This window comes from Battus philenor, unplaced genomic scaffold, assembly GCF_028537555.1.
Source record: "Battus philenor isolate CCGP_79_NKW_IND1 unplaced genomic scaffold, ilBatPhil1.0.hap1 SCAF_1, whole genome shotgun sequence".
Lineage (NCBI taxonomy): Eukaryota > Metazoa > Arthropoda > Insecta > Lepidoptera > Papilionidae > Battus > Battus philenor.
In genome coordinates this window covers 7285095-7311733 of record NW_027181661.1, presented here as the reverse complement: position 1 = coordinate 7311733, position 26639 = coordinate 7285095, and the positions used below count along the sequence as shown (strand labels likewise).

General features: G+C 34.6%; 1 protein-coding gene across 1 annotated transcript; it reads left to right on the top strand.

The window, feature by feature from the left end:
* Positions 1–4939: 4939 nt before the first annotated feature.
* Positions 4940–26638, top strand: LOC137920591 (uncharacterized). Its single transcript, XM_068763886.1, has 8 exons — positions 4940–5187; positions 19332–19464; positions 20222–20344; positions 22033–22172; positions 22535–22729; positions 23574–23611; positions 24887–24961; positions 25531–26638. The coding sequence occupies exons 1-8, from the start codon at positions 5140–5142 to the stop codon at positions 26003–26005; spliced, it is 1227 nt and encodes a 408-aa protein (XP_068619987.1). The 5' UTR covers positions 4940–5139; the 3' UTR covers positions 26006–26638.
* The last annotated feature ends 1 nt before the right edge of the window (position 26639 follows it).

Genomic DNA, 26639 nt, shown 5'->3' with positions numbered 1-26639 from the left:
ATACAATTTTCTTAATATTATAAATATAGTCGACACTTTAGCCCATAGACGCCCATCATCCATATACCATAATCGCCGCGGTTGGCAGGCGGGTTGGCGATCGTAATGTGGTACTATGGCACGCAGAGGACACTTTTGCCCTTCCTCTGGAAATTTGTTTATGAGCAAAGACAATCCCTTATAATGAATACACAATATGTGAATTATATATAACACTGTATTTCAGGATTCGTACCCGCGACCTATAATCGCCAATCTGTCTTTTACCGCTGGACTACCACTGCTTATTAAATATTGTACACTCCACGTAATCACAATAATTCATCGGTAACACAATATTGATAAATGAAAGCAATATTAATAAATAAACTAATAATCCATTGTGAAGAAAATATTCCTTAACCATTTAAATATGTACGAAAGAATAGATTTATATTTGAAATACAATTTAATTTGAATATCAATTTAAATTTATCTTGAAATATTTGGTACATGTACTCCAGCTGTTTATAATATTCAACTAAATGCTAACGAAATGAGTACTATAACTTTTTCATGAATTTACATATGCCAAATTTTCATACTTCTTTTCATTAGAAATACTTTTCGGTGAATCATTAAAACGTTTCCATTTTATTCATTCCTGGAAGAAATATATTTAGCTTAGAAAAAACACACTTTCACTTACATTTGTCGAGGCAAAAGAGTGGGTAGGTGCGCGCCGCCCACCATTTAATAATAGACACATCGAATATATCAATAATTAAATCTGTATAATCAAACTTGTTATGTGTATATAGAAACCTACGGAGCATCATGATTTGGAGCAGCAATCGTCTCGACTTTTATGTCAATAATTTGTACTTCCAAAAATATTACACAACAAAAGAAAAAAATATATACAAGTTGATTGGTTACAAATGTAAAAGCTTGAAACGGGTGAATGTATAATTAGTTTGCTATCAATTAATGTATGGTACACTCTATCCAAAAATCAATGCTTACTGAAATAATAAGTGATGCTTACTTAATTCGAACTACTTCATATTAAAATTAATTATTTTTTTGCCATCTCTCCCTGCAGACTTTGTACTGCTAGATGTTAATTGCTGTCGTATTCTAATAAAAAAGTTAATTAATGTAACATATTTGATGATCTTCAGGTTGATTACATGGGTGTGATAGCTATGGCCCCTTTCAAGCGTTTACATCTATAACCAAACGCCGTGTAAATATATATAATATATAAGATTCTCGTGTGGTGACTACAAGCACAAAATCGTAGCAGACCGGTGTTCGTAGCATTGCAGTCTCTCGCCTACGTCTTGTAGTGGCCGTAAATCTGTTGATATGGTAATAATGGGGAAAGACCTGAAGAACCTCTTCGTAATATCATATGTCAGTTGCTCACCTGACCAAATCGTCGATATCTGATCATCACGGGTTTTTCCTAGGTAATTATGTTCATTATAAATTTCGTTTGAAATAAAATGTTGAGGCCACATTTAACCACAACAATTCTAGCCGGCTTAGCACCTTCAGTGCCGCCAATTACGAAACGATTAAGTTAAGGAAACTCATGCTCTCGACACGTCCTCGACCTCCCGAAGCATGCGAGAACTACAGCTCAGCATCGAATCAAACGGCATCGCGAGACATATCAAATACAGTTTTCACCGACAATGACGGTGTGCTATATACTTACAATACCGCCACAAACCTTACAGGTGTGTAGTAATTTCAGTTGTATAAATAATTCTTACAATGTTATAATATTAACCGGGTGTCCTAAAAAAGTTACTACTCACTCGAAACGGAATTCTAAATTTAATTTAATACTCTTTGTTGTGCATAATAATGCAAGAAAACATATACATCTTTGCATAATAGTAAAAAAGTACACAGTACAGTTACAAGTCAATGCGTACAGAATCAATCCATAAAGTGTACATATAAACAACCTAAGAGTTAGGCGGTCTCAAATGTAACGCTCCGATCAACAGCTTTCGAAAGAAACCTGTCAAGCTAAACTACTATATTCGTCACACTCGTAGAAGCTAAGAAGCTAAAAAATAGCTGTGTCCCATAATTATGTTCGCATTACAAACAAGATAATATAGGGAAGGCAATACTAAAGTCCGCTATTATTTCTTGAAGTAACTGCTTGCAACCAACACTTCAGGAGTTAAATAAATACAACTCCATGACTTGGTTCCATCAGGACGAGGCCACTTGTCACACATCTGACGCCGAGGAGCGATGACATTGAGTAGCCACCGCTGAGTTCAGATTTGTCGCTTTGTGATTTTTTAAAAGGACATCTCAGGATCAGAGTATTCTATAAAACTTTGAAAATATTTGTTGAATAAAAGCAAAACACTCTAAAAAAAAAGGACGACAGTTCGAAGACTTTAAATTTGAAAGCATATTTTTTAAATCTTTCAGTCGTATGTAATAATGTACTCAAAGATCAGGAGGAAACTTGATAGTGTAATTTATAAAAACATAACTATATTACTCATTATTATTATTCTAAAAATCTTCAAACATGTATTCGTCAAAACACTACATATTTTTTTGGCTATGCACATATCATACAATGCCTCCTTGTGCAGGATTTCGCATTTCAAATCATTCATCGGAGAGCAATGCAGACTATTATCTGTACGAACTGGTGAACGCAATATTTACTCGTTTAATCATTTCAGTTTAAATAAAATCAAAAAGGCGAGACATTTGAACGGACCTGTAATATTTCTAATAACGAAGAGCAATCTAGATATAGATCCTCAAAAGAATTTAATTAACTTATAATTGACTACGTATTCCTTATGCTGTACTCCATGGAAAAACAACTTTATAGACAATAATAAGAAAAATAAATAGGATTTTTTTTCTACAAATATTACTGCTAGCAAAGGGAATTAATTATTCTGCTAGTAATGTTAATATTGGAGTTTAAGTTGTTAGTACTTATAAGAAAATCTTCAAAGCCGGCGAAATTGCGATGAAGTTGCATAAAGTTATGTACACGGAACTACCAATCGACTCTCAATCGTAATTTATTAAAAATCAGGTTTCATTATAACTGTCGATTACATTGTAGTAAGTGATTAGTTGTACGTCCATCACCGCACATTGCGGGAATCATTAAAGTTATCAAAGGACCGCCCACACTTTTTTTTTTAATACCTCTCCTAATAGAATAAAATATAACGAAAATAACATGTGAATAAAAAGTATCCCAGGTTTTCTTCGCAATTAATTCGATTCTTTTTAATCAAACGTCCCAACGTTCTCTCATCGATCACATTGTATTTAAACTAGGTGCGTAATTTTTACTAAACTGTGTGCGTGCACTTAAAATATGTCTATAATATAATCTTACCTGTAAAGTTTATCTGCTTACTAATTTTTTTTCTTTTTTTTTCTTTTTGTACGTTTTGGAACCTATATATTTGACAATATATTTAGAGTGCAATATTTTTCAAAACGTAGCATAATTCCTATACAAATACGTTGTCCAATCAGCAAAATATACATAACCTTCAGGATTTTTTGAAAGGTAATTTTGACCCAATGAAAAATAAAGAAAATAAATAAAACTCACTCTCTACCTCTTGTTTTTTTTTCTTTACCTGAATGTATATTACTTGTATATAGACAGACAAATTTCTAAAACACTTTTCAATTAAAAATAATAGCACTACAACTTTTAATCCGACCTGTTGCATTCAGGGTATGGAAACGATATTATACATTCATGTACACCATGAAATATTTCAAAGAAGTTATCTTAACATATAAAGGTATATTTCAATAATTGTTTAGGAACCCTACATAGCCATATTTTATTTATTTATTTTAGACAGGCTTTCCAACAGCATAACATAATATAAGTTTACATTAGTTCCGTACAACATAGTACAAAATTAAACATGTTTGCCTTTTACAGGCGTGCACGGCCCTAGCCATAATTATACTAGCCCATATCTAAACGTTAATATATGAATATAAATATTACATATGATTTATTCTATAGGGTATCTAATTGTTTGTATGTCTATCATAGTAAACTTTTTGTTTAATATGAGCATAACTTTGCAAAAGATAGGTGCACAGCGTTGTGCTTTTAGTTTGTTCCTCATTTGTGGAGCTTGCTTCGTAGAGCCGAGAATTTGCTGGGCTAATGAAACATACCATAACCCATCTTACTCGTTACTTGTATGTAAGAACAAAAACACCGAACGCTAGCGCGGTGATATTGTATTTCAAACCCGTAAGTAACACCAAGTTGTAAAAGACAAGTGTCACAAGGTATACCATTGCTTGTCTCGTCTGAAAAATTGACGAAAAATGTGAACTTTTAGTATTTCATCTTCGATTCAACACCACATTTGGATTTATTCTTTACCATGATGCGAAATAAAAATAAATAGTATTCGAAAGACGTTAAATCTTTCAATTCGCACTGAAGCTGTGGCGGAAATTGTTGCTTCTACATCCGGTCGCGCGGTAAATCCCCTGCGCATGACGATGCATCCCAACGTTACCGAATCTTGTTGCGGGTGCACGTTACACAGCACTTCCAAAAGATTTAATGGTGGACACTTGAACAATCGTTCCACTCTGAGATCGAATCCGCGACTCCCAACTGTAGACATCGCACTTTAACTACTTTGCAAAACGCGCAATTATATTCGCTTGCAATTAATAAAATAACTTATCTTTAAACTGATGTCATGATACTTATGTGCGTATTAATACTATTATCGATAATTATCGATTCGATATCTTGATAAAAAAAAAGATTAAATAAATCGCTCAGCGTAAATGTATAAAAAATAATTTGTGTTTATACATATATACGCGTAGAGCGTAGCATCGAGAAGCTATAGTTAACAAGTATATAGGTTGGATCTGAAGGCAGAGAGGCGACGCGCTTCCCCGTGACTTCGTAGTCTGACTCCGTGGTTCAGACCAGTAAGAGCTGTCGTCGGGTGTGCAAGCCGCGTGTCGTACCTTCTAATAGATAATAATTATCGAGGCAGATTATTATTGAAATATTTAATTTAGTTCAGTTATTCATAATTTCAAGTAGTGTTTTTCGTGAAAAAAAAGTTTTGTTAACGATAAAGAATGGGGAACTTCACGATGCTGTCGTTTCTGACGATCGTCATCACCCTGGTGAGTACCGTTTAGTTTTTTAAAAGTAACGACTGGCGAATTTTGAATTGTTACACCGTTGGCGAGAGTTAATAATATGCCATGCTCGACATTTCACAATATTTATTTACAATCTTGAAGATTAACGAAGTTTATTTCCCAATTCACTTTAACTGTTAGGAAATTTTGTTTCAAATGTATACTATGGTTGCGAAAACATTCAAAGCTTTTGGCGAACAGAGTTTTAACTTATTTGTTAATTTATTATAATATATTACATCTGTTAATAATAAAACCTTCCATATTGTTCTTTTTTACTAATTTATGCAACTATGGTAAAATTATGTTGATATTGCACATACGCAGTCTCAACCGAGGATATTTCAGGGATGCTGCTTTCAGCAATGATAACGATAGGGTCAAGCAATTTTTAAAAACAGTTCTTAAAGGTTCAAACTTACTAAGTGTTCCATCTGTGGTTAAAGATCCTAATACAACAATCCCAGCTCATATTTCTCAATAAAATTAAAAATATATATATTTCTTTTTGTGATGAAAAACTCTAAAAATAAATTTTAAGGCCTTCAGTATTGATTGACCACGTAAACCTATGTAATACCATTAAACACAGCTCTGTTTCTTTCAAAGTTATACCTGTTACTCATTTAGCAACTTTCTACAATTTGTTTGTCGCTCAATAATTAAAGATTGTTCATATCCATCACAAACTGCGCCTTTCAAATCGGAATCGAACCGGAGTCTAGCGGGTAGCGAACTTATTCGGTAGAGCCTTGAATCTAATTTTCTTTCTCGCAAATTTTTTATCCTGCAAGCTCCAATGCGCCTTCAAAATTTAATATTCATGTCCAAAACAGGTTCAGTAAAGCTTATTTAACTTGTATTATTATAGTGTTTATTTATACGTAAGTGTCAAAATTGATGCAGTTTTATATACCTGTAGAATTTTTCAAACAGTTTCAGAAATTAAATTATAATATTTAAAGGAATTTTTACTTTTTTTTTAAATTATATTTATATTGGGGTACCCGTGTTTAAACACTTTTACAATTATTTTCAACATAATCACTTGACTCCCTCAAACTCAGTGCTGTTTGGTGATTTACTATAATTTAAATTATTGAAGCAAAGATATATAAAATTCTATCAAAAAATTTCTGTCCGTCCCTTTTTTTTTGTTTTAATATACTTTTATATCTACAGTATATGAGCCCTTCTTCTCTCTGATAAAAATTCATTGAAGGTTAAAATATTCCTCTTTCAATATATATATATAAATAAAATGACTAAAACACTTTTAAATGGACAATCGCAGACCCCGTTACGACTGCGACATTAATTCCGATCTATTTGTCAGTTATTAAAAATACATCTTAGTTTAATTACAACTATTGCGCAATCGGCTTCATTTGCAAGCAGCAAAATTTGCAGAACCAAACTAAATTAGATGGTTCCAAAGCAAAAAAAGGATTGGATAGTAATAAATTTTTTATCTTCAAGTTACTTTTAAAGTAACTACAGTTGCTTCGAAATAGCACCTATTACTCGTGTGTCACGCGTAATAACAAAAGAAGTATTAATTTACTGAATAGCATGTCAATCCATAATATGTCTAAGGGTTCTGATAAAAGTATATATCCATTAGAAATCTATTCTAGATAGGACTAAAATATAATGCATTGTTGACGAGTATTTTACGTTAATGTATTTCTTAATACAATTAATTAACTAGACAACTTAGGCGCAAATTCATTGTAATTGTTTCGGGTATCTCTTACAGTTTACACAACTTTTAAAAAACAAAATCCTGCCCTACGCCGCTTTTTTACGCGATCATTACGAGTTGTAACATCTCATATTACGCAATGTACCATATTATATTATACTATATTATATACCACATATTTACCAAACTCTTGGGCTACGTAAGAGATTGTTAGACAGGAAACAAGGATCCCAGAAAGTGCGTCACGTTTTGGGCAATCACTAAATACAGATTTAGCGTTCCAATTTACTATCGTGAGAGCCGAGTCTCCGTTCAAATTTGACAGTTTCTATTAACGGATTATAATTTTATATGCTATATTTATTTAGCTCAATAATTACACCAATTAACACACAATACTGATTATAGGTAGCAACCAATGCAGTATTGTAGGACATTTTATTACAATTTATAATGTACATTTGATTAACATTTTACTACATTCGTTTTTATATAACTAACATACAAACGGCCTCTGTAAACGTCAATGAACGAGAATACAAATCAACTCTGTTGGATATATCGTTGAGCATAATTAATAATAATCGGCGTCGTGGTACCGTCCCGAACCCTCTTTTTTTGGTGAATCCTGCATGGGACACCCTCCGCTGCAAGGGCAACGAAAGGCATCTACCGTATTCCTACCGGCTAAAACCCCACGGTCTTCTTCAACGCCTTTTGTTAAAACTACGGGAACCCTTTCGTATACTACCGTAGTTTCAACGGTGGTGGCCTAGTGCCTTAACTCCTTAGACTAGAGCTGCAGTCACCCACCCATCATAAATACGCGAGATTAAGTTCGCGTGCCAACGCGGTCATACTTGCGGTGGATCACCCTGTATCAGTCGTCATGGTCCGTGGCCATGTTATGGGGAATGGAGAAGAGCGCGGTCCGACGTCCAGGTCTCCGACTGCGGATGGGGAGTTCAAATGTTCTTTCTCGCTCTCACCGTCCCAAAAACCTTAAACTTAAACAAAGTTGACAAAGTCACATAATGATACTCGTAACGCCATATCATATTATTATCTATTTTATAACAAAGTATTAACCAGAATCTTATACACATTTGCACATCATCGCGTCATCTTGTGTTAAACCAAAAAATAATACAGATTCTGTCTTTCATTACTTAGTTTCTTTTCGTTGCTAGACTTCGTACACCAATGAATTACTGAACACCTAATAATGAAACGTATCGAAACGTAAATATTGAGCAGTAGTGATTGTAAAGTATTATTTTCTGATTTCGTTTTCTTTTGTATTGAACAATTGTTTTTGATTTTTACATTTAATCATTTCATACTTAAATATTTAATAGAATTTTTCCGTGTAATTTTTCTACCTATTGCATTTTGTATTTGCTTAGACTTAAGATAAACATTATATTGTACTGAATTTAAAATGTGAACTTGCAATTATTTCTTGTGTATTTTTTTGACCAATAAAAACATGAAGGTATTTTTTTCTTCAGCGTGTAATATTAAAGAATAAATAATAATTTTAAAAGCCTTATAAACTAATTGCAATAATTTTATATTGATTGATACTTTGTATCGACGGATGTTTTTTTCGCTTGCAAAAGAGTCCCGAGTTATTTGAACATTAGTCAATTAGGCGACTTGTTTAACAAACAAGTTAATTGAGAATGCTAATTACAGATAGAGAAATTAGTTTGTCTTCAATAATATAGGTATCAGTAGCAGCGTTGCTCCTTTTTTAGTTTACTTTTATGTTGTTTACCGTTGTACCTTCTTTCGCCTGCGACGTATTTCATAAGAGAAATATTAAGAATTTTATCATTAACACTCACGCAAGCGTACGTAGACACTTGCATGCACGTATACTTAAGTTCTCGGTTTCTATCCATTTTAATGACAATTTTATTTGTCATCGTTATCATTACTTCAGTCGTAAGACGTCGAATGCAGGAACGGGCCTTTCTCGTAAATTTCCAATAAGACAGGAAGCGTTTTTCAGCGTTTTCCATAGACCTTGAGAAAGTCTATTTTCCTTATGGGTCGGACATCCTAAGCTTCGTTTGCTGGTCTGTGGTCTCAACTCTAGAATCAGAAGATCGTAAAGGCCATCAATTCTGCGTGTTATAAGGCCCGCCAATTACCGCTTCACCTTGCCAATCCGCTGGGCTATATCAGTTACATTATGAATATATTTTCTAGGACTAAGTATAGTTTATTTCTTCGAGTGCCGAAATCCGACGGAGTGCAATATTTCAACCTCGGGCAAATCTTTGACGCATTCCCTATTAATTGTCTCTACGATTAATATGATAAAACGCATCCACCACCAACGGTACTAAATCCGTTTTTACGGTACGATACGAGCGTTGAGAAATCGATTTAAAAGAACTAAAGGTTCGAGACCTTTACTTAGTAACGAAGTTATAATATGAATATGAGATTGTGTGGTTTATACATCATTCGATTTGAATAGTAAATAAAATTACATCTATATACGTGATCATTTTAGCCGTAGCTGACCCTTAGACATAGCCTCTCGGAAGAGCTACGTGGCCTGACCTACGACGTCACTGCAAAATGCAAATTTACATGATCCTTATTTTTGTTGTTAAAATTATGGAATTCTCCGAAGTAGATTTATTTACAATGTCCCCGCGATTAGAAGCTTTGTCGTTGATTTCATTAATATTCATCCATTTCTTCGCAGCCGATGCACATTATGAACACTGGCGAATGACGTTTGATCAAAAATATTAAATATTTAATATCGATTATACACGGTGACTGCAAATACATAGTAAAGCTGTTATTTACATCTTAGGCTTTAACAACTACTTCCAATCACTTAGTATAAAGTGATCACTCTAACACTCTATTGGTAATAAAGTTTTAGAGTGATCGGACCAATAAAAGTTAGTAAGCACTAATTATTTTGTATAGTAATCTGACCATCGAATTTTTTTTTCCTTGCTACAATATTACATTATCCGTTGTTTCTAAAACCAGGGATACCGCACTTTAATTTAACAGCAAGTGAGGTATATGTTGATGCCTTTGCGTTTTTTAAATTATTTTCAAATGATCATGTATCCGTTATTACTTTCTAAACATGGCACGTCCACCAAAGAAACCATTTCCACGCAAAATATAAACGTAAGTTATTACAACAAGAAAAGCGAGTGGCAAACAAGAAACGGGTATTGTCGTAAAGCGACAACACAAGCCGAGGTCCTCTCGTAGGGGCTCCTGCACCTAGTCACTCTATGCAGCGTCCGCTGAAGCTATCTTCAAATTCGGCGGCTCTCCGATCCGGCGGAATACAAGTATATAGCGCCCCAAGCTGCAGCTACCCTTGGAGCTTTTAGACATCGCTACCTTGAAAGAGATCTTAGGCTAGCGCCATCTGCACCCTGCTGCCTCAAACACAATCGTTTTCAATTGAATACTGTCACAAACAAGTAACATCGTAAAACCTGATATTAAACTATTATCTGTAACACCAGTAGATTAACCCAAAGCCGAGTTACGTGCTGTAATACTTTTGTATGAAAATAACTTGAGTATTTTATTAAATTACGAACTGCAACGGCGATGAGGAGAAAGCAAAAGCTTTTTCAAACAATGGAACGAAAGTATTTATACAGAACAATTTACTACATTCACAGTTCACAGTCAAAGTTAAAGCTAAATTTGCAATTATTTCGCATGGAACATTTATTTTCCGACTCTTTGTAGTTCTAGTAACGGATTACAATACCATTCCCGACGGAAGTGTCGACCAAGAGATATTCAACTACATACACGACACAACATATTTCTAAAGTACTGTCTAATATTGAAAGCACTTGCACTTGCACAAATCCTCTAGTTTTATTTAACGGCTTTTTATAAACTTTTCGTAAGAGAAGTAGTAAATATTTTTACACACTATTACAAGCAGCATGTACATCCGTATTGCTGGTTAAATAATGTTAATTTATGTAGGAAATAATTCGACATGCTATTCCCAGAAGAACTCAACCACTGCGAATCCACTTTGAAATGTTAGTTTTAAAGTAAAATGAAAGTAAATACACCTTTAATGTTTATATACTTTCAGTCCGTCTCTAGTCTTATACTCGTTATTAATATTCCCAAACAAGCTAATATTTGCTTGATTTTTCATTTACCTGTCCAGTTTCAAGTTAGTCCATTTTCAAAGATTTTTCATTTCTTTTTACTTAAACTTGAAATAGTACAACCTTATACTGAAAAAGTTACAGTACTTGCCATTAATAAGCGATTATTATAAATTCGTTCAGTACAAAATTAGGTCTTCATCGTAATTTGTGTCTTCATAGTTGTATGAAAGGAAATCGTAGTCTGCAGCATTGGGCTCTCGCCGTACAAATAGTAATTTGGTTTTCATTAAAGCTATACTAATCTCTAAATAAAAAATAAGGGGAGCAACGAAATCTATAATAATTTTATTAATAGGTTGGTAGCCTTTAGCACGATCATTCAAATTTTTGAGTAAGCTATCGCCGTATGGAATACCGATCTGCTGAAAAGAGCCGCAGATATTTGCACTTTTGAAACGTTTAATGTATGTATACATTATAACATCAATCCTTTAAACAAGTTAACGAATTGTATCTGCTCCAATAAGTGAGGTATAAACGACGCATGCTTTGAAAACATCTACATTTCATAGAGCCCTGAGTCTGAACCCTAAGGCCCACTAAGGCCCAGCCATGAGTTTGCCTAAGTCCTACAAAGACCCAGAGCTTGGCGATATCTCAATCCGATAAAATAGGATCGAAGCTCTGCCACATAAAATATAATATCCATAATAAACATAAAGATATTATAATATATATGCAGTATCCCATAAATGTGTGCCTCCTCCAAAAAAATTGCTTTAGTCTTAAAATAATAGATAATTTCCAAAAAACCCACTAATTTCTTTTCAATCAACTCATCGCGAGCGCTATAAAATTTAAATTGCATTTACAATCGGTATACTTAACACTTGTGATCAGAACTTCTTTTGTTAAAAAGCGATCTCGATAAAATCCCACACTTCGTCTTTCATTTTAATCCAGTTATTTCATTATCGTTACCATATATACCTAAATTATTTCCTTTTGTCTAGAAATTAGAGTAAGAATATACAAGGTTTTTCATTATTTATGAAATAGCCATTTCATTCGATATAACTAAGAAAATTTGATAAACACGGGAAAATAGAAATATTAATAATATCAATAGGCATTATAATTGAAGATTCCATTGGTAACAAAACCCTGAGAGTATAATTAAGTAATATTTTTTTTTAATATTGTCAATAACATTTTAAATTATCGTAATTTCAATTAAAGTAATAATAACCTAGGGCAAAATCTTTTTAGTGTAATTTAGAACCCTCAGTCGTGCAGTGTGGAACTAAAAAGGTTTCAGTTAGTTCCAGCAGGCCAACACTACATGATATACTTGTTGCATCACATCTTGGAAAACTAGAAAATGGTGAAAACCAGGGTCACGGCCAGCTAAACCTGAGCCGCCTCGTTTTTCTTCTATATGTCATAACTAGAAGAATCTGGCATTATTATTATATAACAATAAAGCAATAGATGTATCCGACGGTATTGGAACCATTATATGCTCCGAGTGCGCCGGCAGCGAAGGAGCTGCTAATCCGCAGTCAGTTACATGCAGGCCAGTGGGGTTTTGCACAGAAGTTTGCGAAGACCCCAACTTGCCGATTCGGCGCGGCTGTCGATCTGGTAGTTTATATCGACTTGCAGAGTTGTACGCCAAAAAACTCAAGTTGGGCTACTTCTGCGCTGTATACCAAGCATAGCTGCTGGCTTTAGCGGAAGCATCAGGGTACGCGACCAAAAAGTCGGAGAAAACCTCCGCCATAATGAGCGACTCGCGGTCCGCACTCGGAACTGTCGCAAGACATGATACTCTTCATCCTTTAGCGCTTAGAGTGATAGATAAAATAATGAAAGCGAGAGAGAACAGGATATATATATATATATATATATATATATATATATATATATATATATATATCTATATATATATATCCTCCATACATACACATATATATATATATGTGTATGTATGTATATGTATATACATATGTGTATATGTGTGTGCGTGTGTGCGTGCGCGTGTGCGTGTATGCATGTGCGTGTGCGTGCGTGCGTGTGTGTGTGTGTGTGTGTGAGCGCGCGCGTGAGCGTGCGCGTGCGTGCGTGCGTGTGTGCGCTTCTGTGATCTGGGGGTGGATCAGACCGTGGTCACCGGCTGACCTGTATTCAAAAAACTCTGGAATGATTTCAAAATCGAAACAGAGAGAAAGATAGACGTCGGCAATATCGCCTCTCTAATGAGCGACGACGAACGTCGCCCCGCATTTCTCAGATGTTGCAGTCAGAAAATCAATGAGGTATTAAATATAAATAAATAAGGTCGGGTAAATGTAAAAAAAAGGAAAAATAAAGTGAATAAACAAAAAGGACCATAGAAGACAAGGAAATTGTGTAGAAGAAAGAGAGGTGAGGTATTGATTGAGGAAAAGTATGAAAAAAGTTCGATAGAAATAGTGATGGAAGACAAATTAAAAAGAGAAAGAAAATGATAGAAGAGGATAATTAGCCATAATAAATAACTGGAAATATTATTAAATTATGACGTCTCGAATAAAGGGGGCCATTAGAAAAAAAATTATGCAAAGAATTTAATTGCGTTTATTTATTAAAGGTTAACTTTTTCGTCATCGTTTGCAACTTTTGACAACACTAAGTAGCTGTGGTTAATATTACCAGAAGAAGAATATACTAATGTTAAATGTTCGTGTATTCTTTCGCTTGATGTGAGGCCCATTTTCCATCCAACGATACGAGCCAGTATCTTCTAATTATTATTTCGATTAAGTAACACAGGGCAGCAATCACCACGTGTTGGCCCATATAGTGTATATTTTAATATAAACGATATCCACTATTCTGTTTGTTTTATGTAAATGAATTATTTTCTCACGTACACCAAAGGTAGCCGCTAAAAACACTTTAGTCATTGAATATAAACTGCACGTAAGGTAATGGCTGGTTTTATTTTTTCTATTACCGACTTACGTCTCTGGCTGACCGTGGGACATGTTTTGTAAAGTCCAACCGGAACTACTATACCGCGCTTAGAATTAATAAAATTAATTAAAAAAAAACAAGTTAGCTATACGTAACGCGTAATGCAGCTGATCCGTACTATAGTTAAAATTTCCATTTAGGATTTGTTATTACTAAAACAGTATACCAAGCAGACGTTTACGATGGCTTTAAAGGTGGAAAAGATTAATTTTTTTTCGTTTTTCCATAGTTAAATCAAAGCTATTTTTACAAAATTGATTTACGCAAATAACAAATGATTAAATAATATTGTAACAAAATTAAGATAGCTTTAAATTGTTTTAAAATTTATTTGAGGAATGCCAGATATTCGCGTTCGAAGTTGACAGTAAACGGCTATTTTATATATACGTAATAGTTATAATTCCATGAGCAAATATTCAGGCTTATTCAAGGTATTTTTGTACACCGAATATCGAATAATTTCAGTAACAAAACGATTACAATCACGAGTTCAATACAAAACTCAACGCTCAATAAGATCATAAAGATTTGGCTTAATTTACTTTAATTATGAATCTATTGAAAATGGTTTCTCTAATTTGATGGAATATTATTAATTCTTTATATCATATGATTATGCGATGGTTGAAAGTATTTATGTAATTGATACGTGGACAGCTAAACTGCTAACTTACGGAACAAAAAGCCACATTTATTTAGTTTATATCATATTAACGGTTCAGCATTAAAAAAAAATGTATCTTAACTATCGTAATACTATCGGCCATTCCGTTTCGTCTGTCCGCCGTCAATGCCCGCGGCGGCAGAGCTTCTGTTCTTTTTTCCTTGGCCTCCGCTACGCTGTAAGTCGGAGTACAGTACAACGGAGCGGCTGCTGTCTGACCTTGGAGCTTGATGGCTTTACATTCCGGTGAAATAAATAATGTAAATGACTAATCCATTATCTGGAGGGAGCCTTTTAGTTTAAATACTGCAAATAACCCTTAAACAAATTAACGAAACCGAAAAGGAAAAGAGCTTAGCAAAAAGTAAAACAGTGTTCTAATTAATTATCACCGTCATTTCCGCTGTAGAACGATCTACTGAATACAGGCCTCGCCGATACATTACTAAGGCAACAGGTTCTCTACTATCACAAATAAAAGAGTTCATCATTAACATTTTAACCGTAAAACGTCCCTCCATAGATTTTCAATAAGATCTGTTGAAAGCGACGTATCTCGTTTTGCAACGACCTTAAAAATATCAACAAGTTGTGAGGAGACATCCTACGCTGCGCTTACCGATCCGTGGTCTCCAGAACCCTAAGTTCTATTGCCCAGTTCAAGTGTTTTGGGCGAGAAATGTGTCATTCCAAGTTACAAAGTGAAAAATCAAAAGTTATGCAAAACAGAATTTTTATACTACACAATGGTATTTACAAAATGGTGTATAATGCACTGCACTGGGCAGGCATTATTAGTTATCATTAGTTGAACGGCCATAATTCGATGCATTTCATTGATTTCCAATATAAAGTAATAGAGTTTTCGTAGACGAGTCTTTGAAATATTTTTGATAAGACGTCCTTTTGATATCTTTTTATTACATCACACGACGTCTAGAACGGTTTTTAATTTTCGTTACGTTTAAAGATCCTATTGAAATAATAATATTACATTTAAAAATCAATTACAGATTTCACGTACTTAAACGGAGTGAAAAGAACCACTTCTATGGCAACTTCCTCAGAAATTTTACAAATATTTTACATTTTAATGGTTATAAATAGTTAAAATCTTTAAAGAAGTGAATGTAAAGCTCATTTGCTGTCATTAATGTGCGGTATCAAATGAGCCTGACCTCATTCACAAATCAATAGTTTCAAAAATAATAAATAATGTGATTATAATATAGCAAGAAAAGACCTTTTCAAAATTCGGAATACTACATATTAAAAGTATTAATCCTTTACTATCTGTTTCTGCAAACTTTATAATGAGAGAAGTTATTGAGCTTAAGCATTGTAATACAAAAAATAAATGTTATTTATTTCAGAGTTATCACTTTATACAGTTGGTTGGTAATAAGCAAAAAAATTAAAGTTTTTTGCTTGTAAAATATGCTTATTGTTTCCAGAAACGCAGAAACTTCTAAGTCCTAGTGACCTTGGAAAACTTTGTGAATTTCAGTACAAAATCCCGTTAAACTTTATATTTTATTCGTCATCGTATAAAATCAAACGAGGCACTCTGCAAGGCATGAGACTCTCCAGACAATGACTAGTTTTGAACTTCCGGCATCTAGAAAATTCTCGCAACCTCCAGTATGTCGTCGGTCCTCCTAGAGCGGCTTTATCCACGCAACGTACCTGGGTCGTGTTTTTTCAATTCGTTCACGAAATCTTCGATATTAAAGAGTCATCACTAGATTTTTAAGAACAACATCAATATTTGAACCCTATACGGTGTGTGAACTAGTCTATTCAAGAAATAGTATATCTGCTATTTCATTAAAGTTTTTCTTATTGAGACTGGACCAAGGAATATACTCAGAAAGAGAGCGAGAGAAATTGAATCTTAAAAGTTATTCCTTACAGATCTAATTCTATTGTCATACATATAATTTTTATATATCTCGTTTATATTCCTGTAGTTTTATTTATATAAAAGAAACCTGTGAAGCACACAACGTTTTGTTGTCACTACCAATCAGTTTATTGGTTGGTCCTATATAAAATGTAAAGTATCTTCGTCTCAAAGAGCTACAATGGCAACAAAAGGAAACCCTGCCCGTATGCATACGCCCTGTACGTTGGACGTAAACAAGGTTTTAAAAATAAAACGTTGGTCATTTAAAAACAATATGATGGTTACAACCTAGAATAACAGCAAAATTAACAACTTTAAATGACTTAAAGGCTTCCGCAACCCCTTTGTGAGTGAAATTTCCAAAATTCAATCTTAGCTTACCTCTTGTCGGCATAAGAAATATTTCTACAAAATTTCTAGCGTTTAAACTCCGTGGCTTTAGATATAGTCGTATAGTGATGAGTCAGTACATCGGTCGAAATTAAACAAAAAAGTTTTTTTTTACTTATTGGTGTTATTTAGGAATGACATTTTTATCCCAATTCGGAAAATTCCTTGGATATTTGCCTAAGTACAAATAAAAATAACCCAACTATAAAAAAGAGAATCTATGATCTTTCCTTATAGGTTAAACTGTACATCTTTTAAAGAAATAAATGAAAATATTGTATTAGCCATTGTTGTAACGTTAAACGAAACGACGCCAGTTATCAACAATTAATCGATAATTTTATCAACGAACACTTGTTAGCAGCACGCGTCGTAATCACGAAAAGATAATTTTTATTCCTTCGTTTGTAAGATTCGTAAGAACTACCTCGAAGAACGGTACAAGAAATGATAATTTTCCTTGCGTTACTATATACACTTCTAGTTATATGTATATAAATATATTTATCAGCACCCACAGCTGGACATAATCCTCTCCCATAAATTTCTGATAATACTGAAAAGAAACGAACTGACGACCACATCAAGGCCATCTGTCTACCCTGTGAGTGGACGTCTTACTGTGCGCTTATCTGTCCACATTCATATGGTACATACTTATGTATATAAAATTACATAATTGCGAAAATTTCTAACTCTCCCTCTCTCTCTCTCTCAAAAACGAAATTTAACTTAATAACGAAGTCGACTAATCGTTTTCTTATCTCATTTACACATGGAAATCTTGTATCATTTTTCTGATAATTTTTCCACTTTCTCTAAAAAGGGGGGGGGGCACCTACGACCTAAGTGTACATGCGGATCTTTGAACTATTATCTGTGGTCTTCAATAAATGTATCCGATTTCCCTAATCATTTTCGTAATATCATGTTAAAAATTATGATGATTTTATAACTGCGATCAGTTTCAACTAACCAGCATCCGAAATATTTACTGAGAAATGCTTTTACCAATTTTTCACCAAGTTTTATAGAATTATCAAAAGTAGGAAAAGAAAGGTATTTAATTTTAATATTTATGTATATACAACTATGTGATGTCTATGAAGTTACGCTGCTAGCCACTTTAGACTTTGTGCGGTTTAATCGAAATCGAGCTAAGGAAAATAAGAGTCCGTGAGCTAAAAACTTTTCTCCGGCAGATTGTATTCCAGTTGCATTGATGACGTACGCACAAAGAGGAACTATACCCATGTATAGTATTGTGACTGAAGTGTAGTGTATGTTGTGTGGTGGTAGAGTTACCGAAGCCAGGACAACTTCGTGGCCGAGAGCGACATGATACTCTTCGTTGAGGGACTCGATGTGAGATAAATATCATAGAGTAGAAACGGAGACAGGAATTTATTAGAATTCCGCTATAAGAGCGGCGAGAAGCGACGAATCCTCCGCAATTATCAAAAAGCGCTTCGATGGACCGGAGGCTGTGCGGAGCTTTGCATCTAAAATAGATGCCCTATCGATGTATATTTTTGCGGGGTACTGCACAAGGACTTTAAACTTCTCAGCGGGAGAGGGAGACTCGGATTTTGGCTTAGAGATTTTAGGGTTTTCTGAAGGAGCCACGACGTACATCGTTTTAGAGGAAGTAGGCTTGCCTCTCGGATAGAAGATGTTTAGTGTTTAAACGTCAGCAACTTGATGTTATTTAACATTGTGGCATTATGAATACCTTCGCTACCTGCAAAGCTTACCGGGTTTTCTGATTATTGATGCGTAACAATAACGTGTCGTCTCTTATTTTGATAATCAACTCCGCATATTATTACTGTTTAGCTATGTTCAATTAGGCATTATGCAAATGTAGCGAAGTAAATTATTCCAATATGTTTCCTTGTTGCTTATGCGATGGCTTACCTTATTTCCGCTAATTAATTATTTATTTTAACAAACTACATTATTTTAAAACTTTCTTTCGTATATGTGTACTTAAAATAAACATTACGTAATAATTTGTTTTTAAATAATCATATTCAGACATTTCTTATCTTTACTGGGCAGCAATGCAGATAAAAGCTAAAAATTCCTCGTGCTTAGTTGAACAAGCGATATTAAAAACTAAAAATTACAATGCGTTTATATACTCCAGAGAGGCATTCAAAGTAACATCATCGTCATCATCATCATTTCATCAAAAGGACGCCCACTGCTAGACGTAGACCTCTTCTAGGAATTTCCAATAGGTCTAGTACACAGTCTAGCACACTACAACCAAAATTAAGGTATTTATTTGTTTTGTAGATCATGTCCTCAATCTGGATAATAATGTCCGCCATCATGCTGTCGAACAGGGGCGACTGCCAAAAAATCAGTAACGCACAGTCATGGGGATCTAATTATATGTGGACGTCGGTCTACAAACAATACTTCTTGGGTAAATATAAATTTATAATTATTTCAATTGTATTAACATAATCTTCTCACATTAAGTATCTACATTGTGTATTATTTGCATTGTGATGCACTTTAACACACCGTGGTCAACGCTACCCTGACGATGGTATGTAAAAAATAGCGTTCAGCACTATAAATTTTTTAAATAATTATAAAGACGCCGACTGCAAAGATTGGCCTCCCCTAAAGACATTTATGAGGGATATACCATAACCGCCACGCTGAGGCGATTGCAATGTAGTGTTATAGCATACAGAGGTCGCTGCTGACTATCCTTAGGAAACTTGTTTTTGAGCAGTGTTCTGTATAATTATTGCACAATGAGTGAGTTGTATAAGATATCCCGGGAAAATCACCCGTAACCTTCGATTATAAATCAGTCCACTACCGCTGGGCCACCACTGCTTAGATTAAATATATTTTAGAATATTATATTAATAAATTTCAAAAAATTAGTCACGATTGCATATCGAAAAGAAATCATTGTGATATCGGTTCAAGTTTAAAATTATTTTAATCATATTTGAACATTACTTGTACTTATTCATCCTTTACATCGATCATAAACCACAATCTTTAAGATATGGCTTCTTAGCGAATAAAAGCAATTGTCTAATTTCCTGTTTAGCATGAAAATGTTGTACAGGCTATGACAGATGGGCTAAGTTTTGTTCATGGTTTAAAAATAACAATCATGTCACAAGTAAACGAAATTTATTAATAAAAATTTGTTACAGATGGTCACTGCGGCTACCAGGTAGAATCGAACCTGACTCGCACTCGCACCATTTATGCAATGACTACCGCTACTTTGTGCTTCTCCATTACAAGCATCTTCACTTCTGTGTTCCTATTTTTAAGTATAAAGTCAAAAATTTCATACATGTATTAAAATGGTATTCACATTTTTCAATGCCTTTAAAAACCGGTATTTTCTTAAAAAAATATCTCCTACACTTTTCAATGCTTGGTGACACCTGCTGTTATTCGGTACGTGGTCTAGTTGCCAAAGTGATCCAGGTGGAACTCAAAGGGTTCACGAAGGGCTGGCCAGGATTTTACTTATGCCTGCCAAAAACTAAGGGTTCATAATTCATAAGCGGGGAATTACAAATTTTTAAACCAAAATGTTGGCTCGTTTCCATTTATTGTAATTAAAATAATATTTTAAGAAGCACGGCGACTATTTCTGATAAAAACTTGCATATTCCATATATAGCATGAATTACATTATGCATGAATTTCACCAGAATTAACAAAATTTTTAAAATGGTCTGTGAGAAAAAATTGTGGAAACCTAGGTTAGAGGTAATTCTGCTTAAAAGATAAACTATTTTTGTCATTTGTTTGTATCAATGTAAAGGAATACAAATTTTTACTTTATATGTAATCTTTTGTTAGAACAGGGCTAAAATGTTAAAGTATATTGTATGGTAAGGTGAAAAGAAAACAGCGAAATCGGCAACAGAAGAAAAATATATTTCTATATAAAGGGTAGTAGGTAGAAGGCCTGGCCTGATTTAACACCGCAGGTCGGTACTCCCTTGATGGTGGTGGTAAGCAGCCGCACGATCTCCTGGGACTGATCAGGCGGCAGCAGGTCGAAACGATAAGTGCCGGTAGTAGACAGGTTGTGTTCGTGCAGGTGCGAGGTACGAATAGGCCCAACCTCAATCACCGAAGGTTATTTTAATTATTAAACTAGCACCTGTGAATAAATGTAACAGTTATAATTTATGTGCAATTTGCTCCGCTGACAGTAAACCCCGAGACGGCTTGCGATGAAGGTAAGAAGCCGAAAACAATTGTTGTGATTGTTCACTGTCAGAACAGAGTTACAAAATTTAAAACATTGTAAAAAAAGAACAAACAACAACAATCAAATTGAAAAATAATAAGGAATCCATAATGATGGAACTATGAACACAGACAAAATGTTAAGCTCTAATTTATAGCTTGACGCTACTTAATATTAAAGTTTTTATATTATTTTCACCACTCCTTTGGGGTGCGAGGCGATATAAAGATTGTTTCGTGGATTCAAAAATGCTCCGAGAATGAAGTTAAAGAACCGAAACGAGAATTTGTAACGTAAATTCGAATTGGCCCGGCGTGTCAGACGTCACGTAGCTGGTGAACGCAACCGACACGAAGAGTGTGCGTCGGTAGGTGAGACGTCACCTAGCTAGTGAACGCGACCGAGGCCAGAGTCCTTCTCCCTGCCCATGGATCTAAAATCCAGTGGCTGGCGCGCGGGCGCATTGGAATATTAGCTACAAAAACAAAGGTCCGCTGAGCCGATGGCACGCTTACACGATCCCACGCCACTTGAGATGAACCGTGCCCCTCCAAGTGTTCAACATTTTTTTGCTGTATTTCAATTTATGTTTGTGTTTTTTTTTTAATTTTCGTTACGACTTATGGGACGCTAACATGCAACGTTACAATAGAAACAAGACCAAAACATCTCTCAGTGTTATAGAAATTAGAAATGAAATATCAAGTCAACATAGAATATTAATTATTAATTTGAAATTTTTTTTCACAGCTGTCTTTTATAAAAATCTGCTAAAATATGTAGAACTATCGACAACGCTCCATTTCGGCGTCCTCTCGCTTGGATTCCTGTTGGACTTGGTTTTTGCTTTGCACCTCTTCTACGATTTCTTCGAGATGACTAAATCGGTTGTACGTTTTTGTTTATACTTTTCAATAACATTAAGTGCCAGAAAAGGCTGGAACTTATTTAATGATTTGATACTTGGACAAGTCTTCAAAAATAGCCGTGGGGATGGTTATGAAATATAAAATTTTACCTAACTCTTCGTTGGCGCAAGTATAAAGTTTTCTTGAGTTGAATGCTTAACTTAACTTAACTTACCTTTATATCTATGTAAATAATAAAAATAAACTATTACTTATAATACTTAGCAGTAAAATTTAAACAGCACATAAAATGAGGATTTACTTCATTATTTCTTAGTTTAAAGTTTCCCGACGGAACTTAGTAAAGGAATTATTTACACAATTTTTTTTTTAATTGCTTTCAGAATAACAACAGCGCAGGCTTCCCCGGGAATTACGGACAGGATATTTTGCGCATTGGCATTTTTTTGTTCTCGATGATGGTACTAAAAGGCATAGCTGCACCTCTTATAAACCTATTGGTAGGAGGATTGTTGTTGCAGAACTTAACTCTTTTCGTCCTCAAGTATGGTGATAAGAAAGAGTTTAAGCTTACTGAAGTGAGTATTGTACCTTATTTGTACTACGTTCGTTAATTATTCAACACTTCTTCTAACTAGGAAACCAGCGAATTATTCACATCATAAGCTTTGCGAATTTTTTAAACTGATTGCTCTTTTTTTAAGTGTTGTTGAATATGCAAAATAGCCTTGCGATTAATAATTTAAGAATATTAATAAGCTTGAGCTCCAAATTTTTAGAAAATTATATTATTTTACATTGTTTTTCCACTGCCCAACATCAAATTGAAAATCCGACGAAAGTTATTGAATAGATGACTTGGGATATACCACGAACCATTACTTTTTGATTGCAATCAAAAAATTACTTTAAGCGAAGTTATTTAACAATCAATAAATATACATCACGTATCATCGATGTAGATCAGCTGTATCTATTTTTCACTTAACGAGGATTGAGGGTTAAACTTAAAATTATAACCATTAAATTCCGACAAAAAACTAAATGCAAATTATTTCCGAGTAAGAAATTCATGCCATATAGCAAAAAAAATCGCGCCAGTTTTATATTGTGAGTTATATGATTTGTTTACAAAACTAAGTATATATAAAAAATCACATGTTATGAGTGTCTCTAAAGAATTATAGGAACTGACTTTAAATTGATGTGAACACTCGCAACAAATATCTTCATATGTACATTTTTGTGACCGTTCATTATTCTATTTTCAAAGAACTTTTATTCATTTTTTATTGTTTTAGACCACAATTTTAATTGATCAAATAGTTTCTCACATTTCATAAATTTTTTGTTTGTTCTGTTTTTGTGTTTTATTTCCTCTAATTTTTTATTCACATGGAACATATTTTTGATTTTTTCCAGCATTCAATCCACAGTAAAGGGATTTTGAGCGCGTATGAGTAAGTTTTACAAACGCTATCAGCGTGGTTTTTTAGTCACAATTAATATTAATTTATCCGCTTTAGGTTTTTAACATCATTTCAGAGCAACATCAATTCATTATTGTTTTAGTTAAAAGAAATATATATATATATAAGCTTACGATGGGAGTCATAAGAAGGCTCAGGTCACCCAGAGTGCAATAGGGAGGGCTATGTTCGAAATTTCGCTGCGATGCGTTGCAGCCGAATGGTTCTCGAGTGGCAACCACGACTCAGTAGACGCGCCGTGGGTAGGTCTCTACTACCTACCACTAAGTAGACCGACTATATAGTTAAGGTCGCAGGAAATCGCTGGATATCAACGTGGCGATCATTAGGGGAAGTCTATGCGTCTATCGGCTGAAAAGAAGAAAATGAATGAAACCGCTTTAGGATACCGCAGTAAGATGGTGCTTTATCGGCAAAGAGCGTTATCGCCGCCATCATCGTTGACGGCGTACTGATATAACAGTGCGGCCGATACTCTTCGTCTCGCCACGCATATACCTAAAGAGAGAGAGAGAGATGCAGCAGTTTCGGCAGCACAATAAGATATTCAAATAGATTATTGTAATCAATAGGTTTTTATTTTTCGTTACTACTTATTACTTATTTTGTATGGCATCCCCACATGACGACTAACGCCGGTTCAGGACCAGTATCTCAGGTCCTGAAAACACTAAGGCTTAACAATAACAACAAAGCATTTTAAATTGATACATCTAACAGTAATCTTTATTTTCATACTGGATACATTTGGATACTGTGTATTCGGCAAATGAAATACAGGGCTTTAAAAACAACAAGCGCAGAAATTGGTTACAGCTGGCCACTTTCAGATATAACAGTGTTGACAGTTGTACCATAAATACGCCGTAATATGAGCTCAAACAAAATACTTAGTATTGACATTTGTAAAGAATATGTAATCTGTAGTTGACTATTAATTTAATAAAAAAACTAAAACAAATTACTTGATTATTTTCGAGATGGTAAGTGTACCCATTCATGAAAAAGATAAGTTTCAATTGGTTGGCTAACTCTCGCTAAGACCTGCTCGCCGTCGCTGCTGGAGAATGATTCGGCCCCAACGTATGTCGATCATCGCAAGCGATGTTTCACGCTCACGACCACTGTACTGCACAATATATAGTAAAAGTGATTAAACGGATGACGTTTTAAGTTCGCCTTTTAAATTCACAAGGAGCCCCGTTGATGATAGTTTATTTTTTATTATAAACTTACGTTTTTCAGATCCACTTGCCAGATCAACCCGACAACCAACAACCCGAATCCGACAGAGTTTTCGATGTTGAAGGATACTACCGGGTGAGACATGATTCTGTTTATGATCCTTTTAAAAACAGTCACAAATAATATTAAGACCCTACCTCCTACAGAAGAACCGGCAAAGTTGCACTAACAGAAAAATTGTGTTGTTGAAATAGAAAAATGTTTTAACATATGCGATTAAATTATATTATTTATTAATGAGACAACATTTTTCAAAATAATATAAGTACAATAAAAGTTAGTAAAAATATACGGGGGGGAAAAAATTACACTATGTAACGATATCTGCGTCGGTCTTAGGCGGTGTATATTGCTTCGGCTGCTGTAGTATCGACCGTGGTACGGACCTGATCAGACCAGCGCATGGGGCTGCGGCGTAGTGGGCGCTGTCTGTCTGCCTTTGAAGTTCTTCCAATTTGTCACCGCTTTACCTGGCTATGTGACTGAAAAATTCAAAAACTAAAGCTAGGGGAGATTATAAGTGAAATTAATTCAAATACCAGTATGTAAAACAGTAAAATTGTATCATATGTACTTAGATTTGAATGGTTATTCAACTAAACAGATGTTCATTAAATATTAAGTAAAATTTGTCTCTGTTATAGATGCCCGCAAATACCGCTGGACCCCTCATACCCACCACTATCATCGGACCCATCGTACCCACCACTACCATCGGACCCATCGTACCCACGACTGCCATCAGACCCATCGTACCCACCACCGCCATCAGACCCATCGTACCCACCACCGCCATCAGACCCATCGTCCCCACCACTGCCATCGAACCCATCGTACCCACCACTGCCATCGGACCCATCGTACGAACCAGAACTTTCGGACCCGTGGTATCTACGAGACCCATGGGAACTAATGTACCCACAAGGTCGATCAGACCTACCGGACCCAGTACCACCAGAACCTCACGCCCTGCACGGCCCAGCACTCCTATTGTCACCCGCGCCGAAATCTCGTTTATCTCCAGCGCCCGACACGAACGCTCCTCGGCTATTGCTTCCGGATCTAGAGTGCCGACCGAAACTGCGCTATAAATCTATCTTAAAACCACCCAGGACGTAACGTAACGGTACTAGTTTTCAACTCGTTGGAACATTTGGAATTTGGAAATGGATTTCTTCAAATGTCTTACATTCTGCACTATAGAATTTAGAAATGACTTAAGTTTATTTTCTTCCTAAAATGATATATTTAAATTTAATGTAATAGTTATTTATTTTACAAATATTTATCAAATATTACCACCCTAAAGAGATTGTAATTTCTTAGAAACTCTATTTTCAAATAATGTATTGAAAACGTTAATCTTCTAAATTATAACAAATTAATTATATAACATGTTATACGAATATTATATATTATCTCGATTATGAAATTATGCCTTTTAGTAGTTCGTAGCAAAAGAAAAATATTTATACCTGTATTTCGTCTAACCATATTCGATTTGACGTAGTTAATATTAGGATATTTAACCCGATTACGTTTTTACAATTGTTTGTCATAATCAAACAGCCATGTTTTAAAAAAAGGGTAACAAAATTATTAAATTCATGCGACAAAGTTTCTTTTAAATCTGTAAGACTATATGCACTAACGAATTTAAAATGGACTTAAATTAATTTAATTTCCAAAAATGGTACATTATCTATATTCAATACAGTAGACATTTATCTTATAATAGTTTATCATATTTTTC